This window comes from Cyprinus carpio, chromosome B24 (genome assembly GCF_018340385.1).
Source record: "Cyprinus carpio isolate SPL01 chromosome B24, ASM1834038v1, whole genome shotgun sequence".
Classification (NCBI taxonomy): domain Eukaryota; kingdom Metazoa; phylum Chordata; class Actinopteri; order Cypriniformes; family Cyprinidae; genus Cyprinus; species Cyprinus carpio.
The window spans coordinates 19,083,320-19,102,916 of NC_056620.1; the positions used below are offsets into that span (position 1 = coordinate 19,083,320).

Genomic DNA, 19,597 nt, shown 5'->3' on the forward strand with positions numbered 1-19,597 from the left:
ATTGTCAATATTATAAACTTCCGCCGAATGATGCACCACAAGGGAAATTAGTACATCCATTCAAGAGAATTTCCTTCATAAACCTCTAGCTCATGCTAAAAAAAAACAAGCAGTTTTAAAAGTATTGTTAATTAGAAATCGAATTGCTCATTTTTATTGCAATACTGAAAAAAAAATAGTCATAATACTTTGACTTCTTACCAACTACATGGAACGAATATACATGCACCAATTTAATTCGTGCAATCTAGATTTCAATAAGCAATGCTTGTGTTCCGACAGTCCTGAAAGTAAAGTCTTAAAATACTTTGCTACAATAAACATGTACGAAATTTTATTAGGGAAGAGAAGACAAGTAGTCACAGATGTGCAAAGTCACATAACTTTATTGTCCTTGATAAAAAGATATCGTGCATCCATCATAAAACGTTCACAAGCATCAGCAACAAAGATTCAGTATGCAATTCAGACCAGCCTGGAATTAGCGGTCCGCTTGAGGTCATTATGAAGATTAGAGCTTGAAGTGACTGCAAAAACAAACAGTTTTACCCTGCTGTCAGCGTTGTTAGCATATGGTCACCAAAACCCTGCCATGAATATACTAGGATTGCTACATGCTGCCGCAGTCCTTTAGAAAGCATTTTAAAACCCGTGAACCTTCAACTGCTCTTCCTTTACGATGCTGATCTGCGAAAGAGAACGAAAATGAGTAACTGCTTTGTAATCAAATTAACCATCTCAAACATGCTTTAAGAGAAACCGCTTGCAACTAGTAATATGATGATATTCCAAACATAAGCATACTTTACCTCCAGCAGAAACTGACAGATATTCTTCCTTTGGTCGCCCTGTAACTGAATCACCTCTCCATACTCCGGGTGCTCGATCACAGTACCATTGCAGGCAAATTTCTATTAAATAAAACAGCGCAATATTACTAAACATTAAATAGCACTTCGGAAGGAATGTTTTCAAATAACCAAAGTCAGAAAATACCTTTTTAAAAGCCTTCACAAGTTTCTTTTTATCATAATCATCCGAGATGCCTTGCACTGTGGTCAGCGTTTTGCGGCCGTTCCGTTGTTGAATCCTTATGTGGATCTTATCCTCAGTCCCAGCCGGGAGCAAGTCGTCACCCTTAGTTGCATCAGCAAAGGGATCTACAGAGAAACAATGAAACAGTTTTGGTTACAAGAAGCCAGTCTCACATACACAACAAGACCTCAAGAGTAAAGATGAATTGGAAGTCTCACAATGGAAAGGAGCTCAAATAATGAACATCTGATTGTGGTTTATGGCACTAATATACACATTCACAAGTGACTTCTTAAACAAAACCTGGTCACAAACATACACTTTATTTGATTTCTGGATAAGAGCTTTTAAAAGCAATCTTAAACGTTTAACTAAAAGGCAACACTATTTAGTCAAAGGGACTATAAACATGCGTTTCCACTCATACTTTTCCTTTTTGTAAAAGAAAAATGTTAGTTACTCATTGAAATCACTATACTCAAGCAATATTTTCATACTAATAATACATTTATGAGCACGCAGAATAAATTAGACAGACAATGATCGAGATGATTTCCGCTTGCGAACTCGTGCACGACGCGCGCAACTTACCGAAGGACTGGAGGTTCTGTATATTGGACATGCGATATTACTGCGATTACTTTAACAGATGAAAGACGCCGGCGATCAGTGCCGCTTGCGGATGCTTAGATTTGTCGTTATTTTATAACAAAACGGCGTCGTAACCACAGCGCGGCGGCTTTTAATCTGCCTGATGCAACTTCCAACGAGCCTCTAACGTGGAGCACAGCGGAAGTGCTTTAATGCACGATGACAAAAGCTTTAGGTGCCTTTCCAGCTGCATTTAATTTAGAATCATATACATGTAGATAAGAAAGCAAGATTATTTTAAGAATATATATATATATATATATATATATATATATATATATATATATATTATATATATATATATATATATATATATATATAGTATCTTGAGAATATTCACTATTCACAATTTCCATTTTCTCCCTAATGTTTTATTGATTTTTTTTTTTACGGTTGTTAGTGAAATAAATAAATGCGCGTTCCATTTAAACACTGAATTGCTGTTCTGAAAATCGCTGTTTTGAATTAATAATCCAAATAATTGAATAATTGAATGAATAATCCAAGGCGGTTTTTAATAGATTATAAATTCACACCATCCTACTAGTTAAATAAATAAGAAATAAAAACATAAAACGTGTTAGACAAAAAATAAATGTAAATAAAAAAGACTGTAAAAAAATATTCAAAGCCTTTTATGTAAACCATTTAGTTATACAATTTTAAATTGATAATGTGATAATGTGAATTATTTGTTCTTGTTATCTAATCATTTTATTATATTTATTTTGACTGATTTACTGACAGTTGGGAGCATTTATTTTATTTTATTTTAAAATACGCCTCCCACGGTTATTTAACCAGGTGGTTTATTTTCTTGTGGGGTCTTTAAACAACCCGGAAGTAAAGCTAACCAATCGCTTAGCTCATAAATTGACGTTTTCAGACGATTCCAACGCCCCATTTTGTAATTGTATGTTATCATCACAATATTTATGCCTCCCACAGTGGTGTATTATTATATAAACAAAAATAAGATCGTAATTCTGTGCTTTTACAGGCAAAGACCTAGCCACTAAACGCGCTGCATTGCCACATGCTCAGACACTAGAGGACGCTAAAGAGAGAACATCGGGCTTGATTTACTGTCATGATAATTATTATTATTATTATTATTTTTTATTTGAACATGTAAAAAAAAAAATAATAATAATAAAAAAAATATATATATATATATATATATATATATATATATATATATATATATATATATATATATATATATATATATATATATATACAGACATGCATACATATATACAATTAAAATTAAAATAACAGCTGAGTTAAATCATACACTTCTCAGCACAATCTTCCAAAATTATTATAGAAATAATAATAATACAGGCACGACATTTCTATTATAATATCCTCCTTTGTGGTAGTTTTTACTTAATTTTAAATGTTTATTTTGATCTGAATCAGAAATGGGACAAAACTGAATGAGCATCTTTTTAACTGAGTATCATTTTCTAACGTTTGTAATTTTATTGGCTTGTTATGTGATTATTTTATGATTCTATGTTATAATTAATTTAAAAATTGTTAATAAGGTGTTGAACTAAACATTTAGCAGTATACCTTTTCGCGCCTTGCCGTTATTGTGCAGCAGGTGGCACTAAAGGCAACGATTGTTGATTTAGACCACCGCCGAAGAAGTGGAGACGTGTGCAATAGCGATGGATTCGCTGAATTTAACAACGTAAAATACGTGTCTTTCGGTTTACAACGGGAAGGGTGGAGTCACCGGTGAGATTAACAACACCGGTGCTCATAACCTAAGAACAGAAGAGCCTGACAGGAGCGCAAGATAACCTCTCAACGAAAATCTGAGCAAAATATGTTTTCTCTTCCTACAACCTTTCAGTCGCAGGTATGAGACCATTTAATTATTTTACATAGCAATTGCCAAAGGCCTTTTTGTTAATAAATGAGTGGCTTTAGCGAGTAAAAATGAACGAGAAAGAGAAACAAACAAAATAGTGTCAATGAGACTCTTAATGACATTGATTTTGTAAATGTAATCTGATTAAAACAGATATTTGAAACAGTAACATCGCTTACTATTAAAAGTTTATTTTAAGAACATCCTGTTGATGGCTCATTTTGACGTTATATAGACCTGTAGTCACTCTTCAAACAGATTACGTCATTCATTTCCATCTGTTGAGATTCTTCTTAGCTTGTCTTCACTGTCGACTGAACATATACTATACAGATGTTCTACATGCATATATTACATTAAAGTATTTTTAGTTAATTTTCGTGTTTTCTCAGCTGTTAAATAGAGAGACTGAGTGTGTACGTGTCTGGAGGGAAGTTTCAGTCAGGAGTGACATAACTGACCTACAGATCCACATTCTCTAGCAATCATATATAGAGAGCTTATCAGTCACTTTGCCCGTATGATCATTTAAGGACTGGCAAGCTATAATATTGCAATTTATTATTTTATTTGAAAGCCAGTATTTTCCACACTAGGTTATGCAATGCGACCAAAATGTTCTCTTTTTTTAGGGAACAGTGCCTTTGACCCATCTGCTCAATGTGGTCCAGTACCTGAAGAGTTCAGCCAACTCGGCCGTAACCACATCAGTGCAGAGTCTACAGACAAACCTTTCACCTGAACGTGACCCACTTCTCAGTGAGGTATGACAGTCACGACAACAGCACGCACTGCTATATATCATGTGCATGTTAGAGTCCTTGTTTACACTAGGGTTATTATAATTAACTAAAAGCAAACCAATTTAATTTCATGAAATTATATATATCTTGTTTACACTAGGGTTATTATAATTTATTTATATATATATATTTTTATTTATATATATATATGAACTGAAAAAAAATAAATAAATAAAATTACACTATTGGAGCTAGTTGCCAGTGCAACATTTCTTTTTTTTTTGTTTTGTTTTGTTTAAACTGATATCCTAAAATAACTAAAACTAAATAAATAAAAACTATACAGACGTATAAAAATATATACAAAAAAACACAATCATGAAAACTAAAATGAAAATGGAAAATATAAAAATAAAAACATTTATAAAATGATAAAAAAAATTAAAATACGATACTAAAAATGCTAACTGGCCTGTTTTCACAGCCCAAAGTAAACTTAAAGGACCTGGGTCTGTCAGAGCTGAGGTTCAGTCATGTACGGGATGTTGTGGAGCGCCTGCTGCCTTCTGTAGATCCAGAGGAGAAATCCATCTCCTCCGCTGCCCTAAACTCAACAGCATGGAGAACATCTCACATTTCTGCCCCCTCCTTCTTCCAAAACAAATATGGTGAGGTTACCACAACATGAGGTGATGATATCGTGTTTAGAAGTATGAATGTTGATGACTTAATAACTAGGTTTATTCCCCTTACAGAACTTGTTTATGCAATCACATGCAATCTTTCTTTATCAACATTGTGCTGTTGAGAAATTAATTATAGGCTGGTCCAGCTTCACAGGAAATGACACTGCTGTACTTAAATACATTGTACAAGCTAGATCACAAGTAGATAAATATATTTATTAGGATGTTGAAATATTCTGTTTTATGCACAAACAAGATTCCTAACAGCTTTTCAGTCTTAAAAAGTTTTTTCTTGTTATTCGGACACTAACGGCCCATTTATTTTTAATCAAAGGGATTGCTATGAAATAAATTGTATGTTTTATTGTTAACATAGGGTTCTCTCACAAACACATGGGACTCTTTGGCTCGTCGGTGTTTCGCAGGCAAAGCTCCAGCCCCCTCCAGGCAGCCTGCGTAGATCTGCATCATCTGCAATGTAATCTTTACCTACAAGTGACCAAAAGTTAGAGGCATTCACATAAAGGATGTTAACTTTAATGATAACTCTAACTATGAAGTTTTAATAATTGTTCTAATTCTATGGGACTAATGAAGTTCACACCACAGCTATAATGAAAACAACATAAATAAAACATTGTTGAAGTCATTTTAGAATAGGCTATTATTTTTTTCTTGCTGTTGAACTACGAAAACAATCCATCCTGCTTTAAAGAAAGCATTTCAAGAAACAGATGACAAAACTGCAGTGCTCACTTGTGTGAAACGATACATTATTCTCCGTTATTGTTATGGTTATCATTCTTGTTGTGAATGGGGCTTTTACTCAGTTACATGCTGGTACATTATAGCTATAAATGAAGTTGTGGGTTTATTTTTATTTGTGTCTTTTTGTGTTTATGCTCAGTATGGGTCCAAAACAGAGGTTTCAAGACAATGAAGTCCAAGACTAGACATCTGCCGTCTGGTTTTGAAGGTCCAGTAGATGCAGAGAATTATACGCCAGCCTTTATGAAGGTTAGTAAGCTTGAATGACACTGATCTCAGAAATACAACAGAAATATCTGAATGTTCTGCTTTCTTGTATTTTTCCTTTGCCTTTTTTTTTTTTGTATTTTCTGTATCCTTTTCTCTGTTCTCATCAGGGCCTCCTTATGAGAAAAGCGAGACATGGGGAATCTTGAACAGTTACTGAAACAGAATAACTTGCCAGAATCTCTCCAGGATGCTTTCAAGACAGGCTTCACAGAGGGCTTCATGAAAGCTCAGGCTTTGACACAGAGGACTCAAGGTAATGCTTTCAGGCCTTCTTAAAGCATCTTATCTAACATTAGTTATATAGTAAAATATGTGTTTGCTGCAGGAATTTCATTCTTACTACTGCTGTTCCTAACAGATTCTGTAAGAAGGACACGTCTGATTATTTTTGTTCTCCTACTGGTGGGTCTGTATGGTGTGTCCAGAAGCCCTCTCTTCTCGGGTAAAGGGTCGTTTTCCGACACTGGTTTGTTTCCCATTTTATTCTTTCCTTATATTTGCTTGACTGATAGCATGCATTTGGCTGTAGCTGTTTTTCTTTTGCAGCTTTTAATAATAATGTAAAAACATAATGTATGAAAGGATGTGTTGCTGTAGTGTGAAATTATTGGCTGTTTTTTTGACTCTTTGAGATCTGAGCAGATGCAATATGAATGCAATATCTATTTACCTATGTAGTTCGTTTCCGCACCACCTCTGGTCTGGATTCAGCCGTGGACCCCATTGAGATGAAGAATGTCACCTTTGAACATGTGAAAGGTGTGGAGGAGGCCAAAAACGAACTTCAGGATGTTGTTGAATTTTTGCGAAACCCCCAGAAATTCACTGTGCTCGGTGGTAAACTTCCCAAAGGTGAAACCCTTTACTTTATTTAATTATGGAAATAGGTGTTTTGTTTTTCGTTTGTATAAAATATCTAAACTAGATGTGTATTTTAGGTATCTTGCTTGTGGGGCCTCCAGGAACAGGAAAAACCCTGTTGGCCAGAGCTGTAGCAGGTGAAGCAGACGTGCCCTTTTACTACGCCTCCGGGTCAGAGTTTGACGAAATGTTTGTGGGAGTCGGCGCAAGTCGTATTAGAAACCTTTTCAGTAAGTCTTTTAAAGGAAAACATAGCCTTGGATTGCCCATAATGCTTCTACTGTTAATGAAATTGCTTCACTACTATTTTTTCTAACAGAGGAAGCCAAAGCTAGTGCACCATGTGTAATATTTATTGACGAACTGGACAGTGTAGGAGGGAAGAGAATTGAGTCTCCCATGCACCCATACTCGCGACAAACCATCAATCAGCTGCTCGCTGAGATGGATGGGTAAGTCAGTCGCTTTTTATTACATATCATTTCTTCTTTTTGAAAGAAATTGCACAGGTCTGATTTTAGTATTTTGATGATTTCAGGTTCAAACCCAATGAAGGAGTCATCGTGATTGGAGCTACGAACTTTGCTGAAGCTTTAGACAAGTAGGTTTCTATAGCCATCCGTTAAGGGATAGTTCGCTCAAAAATTTAAATTCGGTCATCATTTACTCACCTTGGGAAGTCGTGGCCTAATGGTTAGAGAGTCGGACTCCCAAGGGTTGTGAGTTCGAGTCTCGGGCCGGCAGGAATTGTGGGTGGGGGGAGTGAATGTACAGCTCTCTTTCCACCCTCAATACCAGACTTAGGTGCCCTTGAGCAAAGCACTGAACCCCAAACTGCTCCCCGGGCGCCGCAGCATAAATGGCTGCCCACTGCTCCGGGTGTGTCTTTCACAGTGTGTGGGTGTTCACTGCTCTGTGTGTGTGCACTTCGGATGGGTTAAATGCAGAGCACAAATTCTGAGTATGGGTCACCATACTTGGCTGAATGTCACGTCACTTTTTTTTTTTTGTCACTTTTGTCACTTTTTGTAGTGTCCAAACTCTTAAGACTCCTTTGAAACTCAAATTGAGATATTTATGAAACCCGAGAAATTTCTCTTCCTCAATTGGAAGTCGGGTAACCAAAACGTAGAAGATCCAAACGTGTTATAAATTCATAGTAAAATGAATCCATATAAACCAACAAGTTTAATCCGAGTCTTGTGAAGAGATACTATCACTTTATATAGTTAACATTTTATTTACATGACAGAATTTTTATTTTTGGTTAACTATCCCTGTAATTCCATGTTTTTACATGCAGGCATATTTATAATTTATTGCAAATAGTAGGCTTAGGCTTATAGACTCACAAGTGGGTTCCTCTATAACTTGCATATAGCAGCTAACATATGCAGAAATACTTAATGCATTAAAGCAACAGCCACAAATCCCATTGTTATTCATCTTTAACTAAGAAGCAGGTAGTTTCTTATGCTTTTGAACTGTTTCCATCTAGACATGTTTTTTTCTGATATATGACACTATGTATCTGCAACTGTCTCATTAACACTTTACTATCAAGATTATCCAATATTTGTGATAAACTAAATCTATAAAATTCTTTTGATAATGTGTATTTCAGTGCTCTGGTGAGACCAGGCCGGTTTGACATGCAGGTCACAGTCCCAAGACCAGATGTAAAGGGACGCACAGAAATCCTGGAGTGGTATTTGAAAAAAATTAAAGTGGATTCTGGTAAGAATTATTAAGAAAAAACAAATACGTTTTAAAAGATGCTTGTTAGGACAGTCCAATAACATAGTGTGTCTTGTAGGTGTTGATGCAGAGATCATTGCTAGGGGAACAGTGGGTTTCTCTGGAGCCGAACTGGAGAACCTGGTGAACCAGGCAGCGCTGAAAGCAGCAGCTGATGGGAAAGACCTGGTTACCATGAAGGAGCTGGAGTTTGCGAAGGATAAGATCCTGATGGGTGAGGCCAGCAGGGACGTTCAGCTTAGTCTCTACAACATGTGATGGGGATTAATGCTTTGATTAAGAGATTCTTTCCTGACATTCTCTTCTCTGTCTGTCCAGGCCCAGAGCGCCGGAGTGTGGAGATTGACAAGAGAAATAAGATGATCACAGCCTATCATGAGTCTGGACACGCTATTGTGGCTTATTACACCAAAGACGCAATGCCCATCAACAAAGCTACCATCATGCCACGTGGCCCTTCACTTGGTCACGTGAGTAGCTGGTCTTAATGTTCCATTATGTTCCATCAAGCACTTTTCACAGATTGACTAATAAAAATGTCTACATCTGGATGCGTGAAATATTGTTACAATGTAGTTCATTAGCCGATACTAGAGGTTTTAATGTTGGATATTTAGTTGGCATGCTCATTTATGACCTTGGACCACAAAACCAGTCATAAGGGTCAATTTCTCGAAATTGAGATTTATACATCATCTGAAAGCTTAATTAAATAAACTTTCCTTTGATGTATGGTTTGTAAGGATAGGACAATATTTGGCCGTGATTTATTTGAATATCTGGAATCTGAGGGTGCAAAAAAAATCTAAAGCTTTTGCTCTCTAGGGTTATACATTATAAAACCATTGTGCCACCTCCTCTGTTCCTCTGGTCTCTCTCAGGTATCCTTGCTGCCAGAGAATGATCGCTGGAGTGAGACACGGGCCCAGCTTCTGGCCCAGATGGACGTCAGCATGGGCGGCAGGGTTGCTGAGGAACTGGTGTTTGGAAATGATCACATCACTACCGGTGAGAGGTGTCCCTAACTGATCACTGCTACTTTGAAATCTGGTAAATATCAACATCATGACGTTTTATTTGTTCCTCCTACAGGCGCATCCAGTGATTTTGATGGAGCCACTAAAATAGCACAGATGATGGTGACACGGTTTGGAATGAGTGACAAGGTAAAAGTTCATTATGTGATCTTAAAACCAGTCACTAATTAAATAATTAATTTTTTAACCTGCATGTCATTTATCGGACATCGAAGAACTATGAAAATGCAAATGTGTTGGTAAATTACTGAAATATTAACTAAAAATCTCAGGTGGTACTTCAGGCTAATTTTGTAGGTCAAAGGGATTCGACTTAGATCATATTTTAAGTAAAAATATTTTATATATTCAAAAAGAAATGTAGCAAATAGCTGTTTGGAGAAGCCATTTGAGTCCTTCCACGTGTTCAAAGCCATTAGGGATGTGTAAGCGCTCACATTCCAGACTTAAATCTGTGTTTCATCCTAATCCCTTCCCCGGCACTCAGTTCATACTCCACATCCAAAAATGAGCAGCGCACATGCAGGGTCTAAACTACACTCACATCCACCCATCTTTAACATCAGGATCCTGTCGTAATCAGAAACTTGAGTGAAGCCTTTGTGCATTACTATTGTGCCTGTAACTGCAGTTCACTCACCTCTCTGTGCTTTGAGCAGCTGGGGGTCATGACCTACAGTGACCTGACGAACCACAGCCCGGAGACCCAGGCTGCTGTAGAACAGGAAGTCAGGGCGCTGTTGCAGGTAGGTGTTTAGTTTTTGTTTGTAAGTGATTGACTGATGATTGTGTAAATTCATCTTCTAATTGTCTTTTTCAGAACTCGTATGAAAGGGCAAAGAAGCTACTTAAGACCTACAGCAAAGAACACAAGCTGCTGGCCGATGCCCTGCTAACTTACGAGACTCTAGATGCAAAGGAAATCCAGATGATCTTGGAGGGAAAGTCACTGGATCCCAGATGATGAAGTCTTGGATCAACAGTGACATTTTTGAGGCACAATCTTACTTTACTTGTAAATGTAAATGTTTGTAACAAGAAAGGCTTTTGAATGACTTTCTAGCCTTCTCTCTTGATATTTCTCATTTTTCAGGTTGGCTTTCAAACACTAAGCTAACAGAAATCCAGAAATATTTTCTATTAATTTGAGAAGGTAAATTGATGCCAAAAGTACATATGCCTGAGCATTGAACCAATAGGTAATGGCTACGTATGAAATAATATAAATTCTTTGCTTTGTTTTAAGAAGCTATAGCAGGAAGAGGATGATGTTCATTATATGTTTTATTCATCCTATTATTTGTCACCCTGTCACCAGATTGAAGCACGTGTTTATTAGTCATTTTATGGAATGGAAGCTCATAAATGGTGCATTTTACTTGAAAGCAAATGGCAAACCAGGTTGTCCCGTTATCAGTAACCAAAGTAGTATAGTCTGTTCACTTTTTCCATGCAGCCCTAAACCACAAACCAATAACGAATGTGACTTCCAAATGTCAGTATTATTTTAACATCTACAGATACAGAATAAATATACCTGTAAATGCGTATCTGAACAATTGACTAAGAGTACTGTAGATTTTTGCCTAATGTTTCCAATGGACCTTACTATCCCCTGATTTTATTCTTTAAGTTATTTATTTGAATATACTCTTCCAGGTGTAGCTAAAAGCCTCTTGCTCCATCCTCCGCCATATTTTGGTTGTCTGCATGTGTGTTTATGGCTCAGGTGACTGCACTGTTTATATGTGTTTGAAAAATTATTAGTTCTATTTATCTCAGAAATGAACATGGCAAGACTATAAATAAAGTAAAAAAATAAAATAAAATAAAAAAAGCTTATTTCCTTGTCGTTTCCTGAAAGTAAGAATTTTAAGCTGGGATTTTGTTTGAGATTGAAATGAACACTGAAATGAATTTGGTTTAATTTCATGGATCTTTTTAAGAGGTCCAGAATAAAAGACTAGCAGTAAACCATTCAGTCTGAAAATTGCAGGTATCAGGTTAGGTGTGCTGAGATAGTCATTGGTTATCTTATTTCAAATTGGTGGTCTACACACATTCAAGTCATTTTTTCTCATCATTTGTTACATGTTTCTAAATTGAAGCCAATTAAAGCCAATCATGAATTAGAGAATCACCCCAATAGCTTTAAGACAATAGCTTTGTTGTGTCCAGTGAGGGAAACCGCAATCAGTGTTTGCATCTTTACCCAAGTCTGTAATTACAGAGTTTTGTTTCAAACCACCACAATTACTGGTTACAAGAGGAAGGACTGCACATTTAAAGACCCTTTGTTGAAAGAAATGTGCTTTCCCATTGGTTTTCAGTCATGAAAGGCTTTATAAAAATGCCAAGATGTTACCGGGAGCTGATGAATACGGGTCACAACCATGAGGAGACCATCAGAGCTGAGAGATGCTTGTGCTTTGTTTTTTTTTAATTTTTGCAAAGAAACATAATGATCTTTGAAAAAAATTATTGCTAAAATGGACGAGGATATTGCTATCATTGGAATCGGATGCAACTTCCCAGGAGGTAAATGTACTGTATTTGTGTGTTGTGTACTCTTACTTATTTTGTGACAATGCTGTGTGCATTTGCATGACTATCTACTACCTTCACAGGTGAGGGTGTTGATAGTTTCTGGAAAGTTCTTGTAGAGGGAAGGAACTGTGTGGAACAGATTCCAGATGAAAGATTTGACACGTAAGAGTGGTTTCATCCTGATGAGAGCAAACCAGGAAAAACCCAGACGACCAAAGCTGCTCTCATTGAAGGGTAGGAATAATCAGTTCATGATGATGCATTTGAGGTTTTTAATTACAAAAAAGGTGAAGTGATGAAGTAAAAGAGTTTCTTTTCCTCAGGTTCAATGAGTTTGATTACAAGTTCTTTGGCATCAACGAAGCTGAAGCTGATCACATGGACCCTCAGCAGAAACTGTTGCTGCAGTGTGCATACCGAGCTCTAGAGGATGCTGGGATACCCTTGGAAAAAGTGAGCGGGACCAGAACAGGGGTTTACATAGGTACATATGTTAGATAAATCTAATGCAAGTTCACTTTTTTGTTTGTTTTTAACTTTAGGATACTCATACAGTGTTGTGTTTTATTTGGTCTTATGAACAGGGACTATGAGACAACTTTGAACAACTGTCCCAGCACAATAACCCACTATAATGGCACCGGAACAGCTATGAGTGTAGCTGCCAACAGAATTTCCTTTGTCTTCAACCTGACTGGACCTTCATTTTCCATTGACAGTGCATGTTCTTCATCCCTTGTTGCCCTTCATTCTGCATGTCAGGCCATCAAACAAGGTAATGAAACTATTTTAACTCTGAAGTCTGTTCATTGCTTAATATTCACATTGTTAATTATCCTTGTTTTACATCATCCTTAGGGGACTGTGAAATGGCTCTGTGTGGAGGGGTCAGCTGCATCCTGGAACCTCGAGTCTTTGTGGCCCTCAGCAAGGCAAAGATGATCTCACCTGAGGGTACAAGCAAGCCATTCTGCCATACAGCAGATGGCTATGGTAGAGGGGAGGGATGTGGTATAGTCCTGCTGAAGCCTTTGAAAAAGGTAGATATTTTACTTTTTAAAATTATTCACAATGTTAATATTAAAATAATTTATGGTTTATAATAAGGCAAATGTCTCTTTTCAGGCTCTTGAGGACTTTGATCATATTTGGGGTATTGTGAAGAAGACTGTAGTAAACCAAGATGGCCACACCGTCACACCGATCACCAAACCCTCCATGACCCAGCAGGAGGCTTTACTGAGCATGATCTACTCCTCTGAGAATTATTTAGCAAATGTCCAGTATGTAGAAGCTCATGGGACTGGAACACCAGCAGGAGATCCGGTTGAAGCAAGAAGTATCTCAAAAATCATTGCCAAAGCAAGACCTTCAAGCTCAGGGCCTCTGTTTATTGGCTCTGTTAAGAGTAACATCGGACATACAGAATCTGCAGCAGGGGTGGCAGGACTCATAAAGGTTCTGTTAATGATGAAACATGAAACTATTGTTCCCTCTGTGTTCTACTCAGCAGAAAATTCAAGCATAGATGCTAAATCTCTCAATCTTAAAATCCCCACCAGAGCTGAAAAATGGCTTTACTCTGGATCCATGGTAAGGATGGCTGGATTAAACAGCTTTGGGTTTGGTGGCACCAATGCCCATGCCATCATCAGCGAGTATGTTCAAGCAACAGTCTCTGACAGCCACACTCTTGAACCTCTAAAACTGCTTCCAATGTCTGCAGCCACGGATCAATCTCTTCAGTTGTGCATAGCTGACACGTATCAGAGGATTTCAGCAGATGAGACAGTTGATCTACAAGCTCTTGCTTATACAGCCGCCTGCAGAAGAAGCCACATATCACACAAATTTCGGAAAGTCTTCGCTGCATCGTCTGTGTCAGAATTAAAATCACTACTCAAAGCTAGCATGAACAAGAAATTAGCTCCAACAAAGCAGGACTTAAAGTTAGTTTTTGTATTTTGTGGGAATGGCATTACTTATAGGGGAATGTGTAAGCAATTACTGAGAGAAGAACCTGCATTTAGGGACAAGGTCAAAGAGGTTGAAAACTACCTCCAGAAGTTTAGATGCACCAGTATTTTGCCAAAGATTGCAAATTGCTATGATGATGAAGATATCACTAAACCAAACATTGTCCAGCCACTTCTCTTTGCAATCCAGGTTGCAATTGTTCACCTTTTTAAGAACTGGGGCATAAGACCGGATATTGTTCTTGGACACTCTGGGGAGGTTGCAGCAGCTCATTGCTCTGGCCTGCTGTCTCTTGAGGATGCAGTAAAGGTTGTCTACCATCGCAGTGTGCTGCAGACCAAAGTGATGGGTGGGAGGATGCTGGTCGTTGGTAACGTTCCTGTTCCAGATGTTCTGGAAATTCTCCCTACATACACAGGAAAGATTTGCCTAGCTGCTGTGAACAGTCCTATATCATGTGTGTTGTCAGGTGATAAAGAAGCAGTTGATAATGTGCACCAGAAGCTTCAGTCTATGTTCAAGGGTAAAAACCTGTTCCTTCATGTCTTGGTTGTTCCCGCTGCCTACCATAGTCATATGATGGATCCTATACTGGCCCAAATCAAAGACAGCATTGGACATTTAACTCTGAATGAAAAAGAGTGTGAACTTTTTTCTACAGTAACAGGAGAGATGTGTCATCAAGGGGACTTTGTCACAGGTGAATACTGGGCAAGAAACATTCGAAAGCCTGTTGCATTTGAACAAGCAATTAAATCAGTTTCCAACCACACAAGGAACATAGTCTTTGTGGAAATTGGTCCAAGACGGGCTCTGCAGAGGAACATCATGGAGATCCTGAGAAATGACACCACAGTGCTTCCTTCAGTGCATCCAGATAAAGACCACGAGACAATGTTCACAGCTGTATCAAAACTGTTTAAACTGGGGGTCAATGTGAAGTGGGACGAGTTCTACAAGGGGTTTGAAATGGAGCTTGTTGCTTTCCCAAGGTATCAGTTTGAATGTCAAAAGAATGAGGTATACTTTGAGGACGTAAGACAGGGAAATGACACAGTCTCTCGCAGTCCACATCCACTGATAAGTCCAAGTATACGTGATGGCAAAGTAATCAAGTGCAATCTGTCAGCAGCTACCATCTCCTACCTTTGGGAACACAAGAACAATGGCATCTCCATTGCCCCAGGGGCATTGTATGTTGAGTTGGCTATTGCATCCATAATGGAAACTGCTATTCCAAAAAGACCTCTGAACTCATTTCAGCTCACTATCAACTTTCAGAGTTTGCTTATTCTAACTAAGAACTGCCCTCCTCTCAAAATCACAACTGAGACATCCAAGGATGCAACCACATTTCAGGTTCAGTCCTCTATTACTGTGCATGCATCAGGCACCATCAGCCATGAAGGCAGTCAAGCTATGATCGAACAGCAAACCATTCACCTCAACACTGTTTTAAAGAGATGCCCATCAGTCATTGAAACAAAGGATGTGTACAACACTCTTAAAGACATAGGATTTGAGTATGGGCCCAACTTCAAACAACTTGGTGACATTCATTATGGACAAGAATTCAAGGAAGCAGTGACCAGTCTCAGGATTCCAGAGGAAGTACTCAACCATATGTATGAGTATTGCTTGCATCCTGTGGTCCTTGATTACTTCTTGCAAATGTCCTCAGTTTTAGCATTAGTCTCCAGCACCGTCAGGCCTGGATTTCCCTCTGCCATTGGGAGTATGGTTATAGCTGCACCTCCCTGTAAAGAGATGTTCATGTATATGAGATTGACCAAAGAAATGGCTGACTACTTTGAGGTTTGTGGTTGTTTCACTAACAAAGATGGTCATGTGTTGATTGAGCTGAGGGATGTCAGAATTAATTTTCTGGGAAGACATGCACAGATCAGGGAATCATGTTTTTTTCATAACCAGAAGGTTGGCATTCTTGCTGACAGCAATTTCCCCAGTAGAATCAAGGCTTTGGTCTTTGAAGACACCTTGGGTATCGCAAAAGGTTTAAAGCCATATTTGCATCCAAAATCTGTACTTGTTCCTCCACCTGATTTAACAAAGGGCTTAGCCTTGCAGGTCCCAGAATTACTGTTGAAGTCTCCTTGCAGTGAAGCAGACATTGAACTGGATGCGATCCTGTTTATCTGGGGCATTCAGAATATAAGTCACCTCCAGTCTGATGTCATTCTAGAGTGCTTGCTAGACAGCTGTGATCTTTACCGTCAGGTTGTTTTGTCTTTAAAAAACCGCAGTCATGAATGTTCCATCTGTGTCATTACATACAGGTCAGCAGAAGGAACAGTTGAAAGTATAAGCCCTGGATTCGTGTTATCTGGCATGACAAGGGCATGTGCTGCGTTTTCAGGCATCTCTTTCCAGCTCATTGACCTTTCCACAGTGTCAAGAGAGGATATAGAAGCACTGTCCCATGTGCTTAACTCACATAAGACCCAAGAGTGCCCAGAAGTCTTCATCAGCAAGGGGAAGGTTTACTCTGCTGTGATAACCCATACTCCTGTCACCACAATTAGGGAGTGAGCTGAATCAAAAGCCCTACAGCCCCGGGACTTCACATTGCAGACAACCAATCCCTACAGGATGACCAGCTTATCAGCTTTGCCTTCAGCAAGTTCAGTCTACACTATTGAGAGGAAAAGCATTGAGGTTCAGCTGAGTAAGGTATGTGTGCACTCATCAGATTATTTTCCAGTTAGTACTTCAGAACTAAAGTTTGGTCAGACGATGTACTGGAACAAGCACACAAATCAGAACCACAGTCTCATGGCACGTGACTTCAGTGGGATAATTACAGCTGTGGGAAAGGATGTCAACAAACTTAAAGTTGGTGACCATGTTATCTGTTGTTACCCTGTTAAAGCAACATCCAAAGTTGTCCTCCCAGAAGATGTGTGCTTCAAAATAAAAAGGCTTCCATTCCTAAAGAATGCTCCCTGTGTTTCATACATTTTCCTGATCTGGAAGATACTGCAGTGTGCATTACCCAAGACCAAACAACAGCAAAGGTTAGGCATCTTCTCTACTGTTCATAATTCAGCTTTGGTCAATTAATTGACACTTATAGCAAGCAAATCAGGCTGGAGTGTTTTTACAGAGAGTGAGATAAGTGGATTAGTCCAAAATACAAAGCAGTGTCTTCTTTTTGTGATTCTTCCACCATACGATTGCTCGATTTTGACCGAGATTGTCAGCGCTGTCAATGCAAATCACATCATTGCAGTACGTGGCATCCGTGAGCAATGGTACTCAACAATAGATGTAATGCAGAAGGACAGTGAGAGAACCTACTTCCAGACTCTTGAGATGTCCAAAATCTTCCAGAAATCGCGCCTTAAGGCATATGGAGCTCGGCTACAGAAGTGGCTGAAGGGAATGCACTTGCACAAAGCATGCCCATTAATACAAAGCAATACTTTTCAGATGGTGCTCCCTGAAGGAATGCCTTCTCAGTCTGCAGAGCATTCTGGATCTTATTTCAGTGCAAGAACTCTAGACTTGATAGCTCTGGCCAGTGACGATTCAACGAGCAACGAGTCTGCTATTCCTTTGTTTTCTTTGATTAAGAGGATGTTGTAGATGTTATGGTGTGTAGGTGTTTACATGTTTACAGGTGGTCTTTCCGGTTTGGGATTTGAAACCGTTAAGTTTATTGCTCACAGGGGTGGAGGATGCATTGCCATTCTCTCAAGGAGTGCATCTTCTGAAAAGGTACAAGAGGACATAAGCAGTCTCCAAAGGAGATACGGGATAAGAATTCTCACACTTCAGTGTGATGTCTCAGTGTCAGAGCAGGTGATGGAAGCCATTACTGTGATTGGAAAACATTTTTCCTCTTATCCAGTTAGAGGGGTATTCCACAGTGCTGCTGTTCTACATGATGGATTACTGGAAACTCTCGATAGATCTCTTTTCCAAAAAGTCCTACAACCTTAAGTCTGTGGTGCTCTTAATCTTCACTTTGCCACTCTCCACCGCCAAACACTCGATTACTTTGTGTGCTATTCCTCAATCTCCTCTTTCATTGGAAATGCTGCACAAGCCAACTATGCAGCAGCTAATTCCTTTCTGGATGCTTTTTGTCACTTCCGACGCAATATTGGACTTGCAGGACAGTCAATCAATTGGGGACCCCTTAAACTAGGCCTACTAATGGACAAAGACAATTTCCAAAAGTTTTTGGAAACAAAAGGGCTAATGATCATGGATGTGTCAGAGATTCACGAAGCACTGGAGAACTGCCTGTTAGATAATTATCCCCAGCAGGTGGTCTGCAAATTAAATTTCAAGAACCTAAAGAACCATGTCCTCTCTCAAAATGTGTCTCTCAAGTTTCGCCTGTCTGCTTTAGTGGAGGAGGGGCTAAAAAACAAGGTTGTTGAGTGTGTTAGACAGATCCTTAATGAAATTTGTTGTGTGGATACTGATGATCTAAGTGATGAAACTGCACTCACTGCACTTGGAATTGACTCGATGTTGGCCATGACACTGCAAAATCGCTTGTTTCAAGAGATAGGTGTGAATATTCCTCTTGTTGCTTTGCTTGATCCAAACAGTACACTATCCTCATTGACTGAATTTGTAAAACAGAGCACTGAGGAGGACTCTGAGATTTCTGTGAACCTGTAATGTATACAGTTGGTTTCCTTTTCTGCCACCTTGTGTATTGTACAAAGTGAAGAAGACGGCTAGTCAAATAACTAATAATGCTTATAATGTAAATTATTATTATTTTTTTTGAGAATGCTTATTTTGTGTTCTAAACCTGTTATGAAAAATGTTATATTGCTTAATTGTAGAAAACCACAATATTGCATAATGTATGACAAATTGAATTGCAAATTTTATGTCAAACAATAAACATCCATTCTGAATATATTTGATTGAACCTATACTTTTCCAGCCCTAATAATACCAAGAAGTCAGAGATCAAATGCCAGGTATGTCCCATCTTTTTTCTGCAAAATGTATAAATCCACTGAGGCTTTTAAGCAAACGTGCAATAACAGACTCATGAAACATGGTCAACTGTGTTAACTAAACAAAGTGTAATTTTGAATAGAAAATTATATTCTTCCAAAAATTGTAATACTCTACCATTAATAAAAATGAAAAATAATAAACAAAACAGGTGTTAAGAGTGAAAATATTCACAGTTCTGCTAATCCTTACTCAGGCAATCCTCTTTTCTCAAGGAAAACACAACAGCACGTGCACTACATTAGCAAAGGGAAAAGACAGTGAAAATATAAAAGGCAAGAATAATTTTGTAGCAGTTTATATCTGCCAATAAAAAATAGTTACAATTTATATATGTAGTTATGTCTTTAATAGGTTTTACACATTCAACAG

The 19,597-nt window shown here is 38.2% G+C and overlaps 3 protein-coding genes across 3 annotated transcripts; 2 read left to right on the forward strand and 1 right to left on the reverse strand.

The window, feature by feature from the left end:
* Positions 1-368: 368 nt before the first annotated feature.
* Positions 369-1,839, reverse strand: LOC109103870 (eukaryotic translation initiation factor 1b). The gene is made up of 4 exons (XM_019117215.2): positions 1,627-1,839; positions 997-1,160; positions 810-911; positions 369-687 (listed from the first exon to the last, which is right to left on the reverse strand). The coding sequence occupies exons 1-4, from the start codon at positions 1,655-1,657 to the stop codon at positions 643-645; spliced, it is 342 nt and encodes a 113-aa protein (XP_018972760.1). The 5' UTR covers positions 1,658-1,839; the 3' UTR covers positions 369-642.
* Positions 1,840-3,248: 1,409 nt separating this feature from the next.
* yme1l1a (YME1-like 1a) lies at positions 3,249-11,536 on the forward strand. The gene is given in 19 exon segments (XM_042751659.1): positions 3,249-3,559; positions 4,204-4,335; positions 4,799-4,982; positions 5,377-5,478; positions 5,908-6,017; positions 6,146-6,156; positions 6,158-6,291; positions 6,397-6,504; positions 6,717-6,890; positions 6,977-7,129; positions 7,219-7,351; positions 7,438-7,500; positions 8,524-8,636; positions 8,716-8,871; positions 8,976-9,127; positions 9,539-9,665; positions 9,750-9,823; positions 10,354-10,440; positions 10,515-11,536. Coding segments are annotated over 19 exon segments (2,190 nt in total). The 5' UTR covers positions 3,249-3,526; the 3' UTR covers positions 10,659-11,536.
* A 132-nt stretch (positions 11,537-11,668) lies between these two features.
* LOC109103871 (hybrid PKS-NRPS synthetase pynA-like) lies at positions 11,669-19,123 on the forward strand. Its single transcript, XM_042751658.1, is given in 6 exon segments — positions 11,669-12,232; positions 12,322-12,475; positions 12,565-12,725; positions 12,813-13,016; positions 13,100-13,281; positions 13,367-19,123. Coding segments are annotated over 6 exon segments (6,258 nt in total). The 5' UTR covers positions 11,669-12,183; the 3' UTR covers positions 18,875-19,123.
* The last annotated feature ends 474 nt before the right edge of the window (positions 19,124-19,597 follow it).

What these genes read in the sequence shown, in the direction of transcription:
- LOC109103870 (XM_019117215.2), bottom strand. Translation starts at nt 1,657, where the DNA reads ATGTCCAATATACAGAACCTCCAGTCCTTCG. An exon ending in ACAGAACCTCCAGTCCTTCG is followed by an intron (nt 1,161 to 1,626) that starts GTAAGTTGCGCG and finishes GTTTCTCTGTAG; the next exon opens with ATCCCTTTGCTGATGCAACT. An exon ending in TCTGTCAGTTTCTGCTGGAG is followed by an intron (nt 688 to 809) that starts GTAAAGTATGCT and finishes TCTCTTTCGCAG; the next exon opens with ATCAGCATCGTAAAGGAAGA.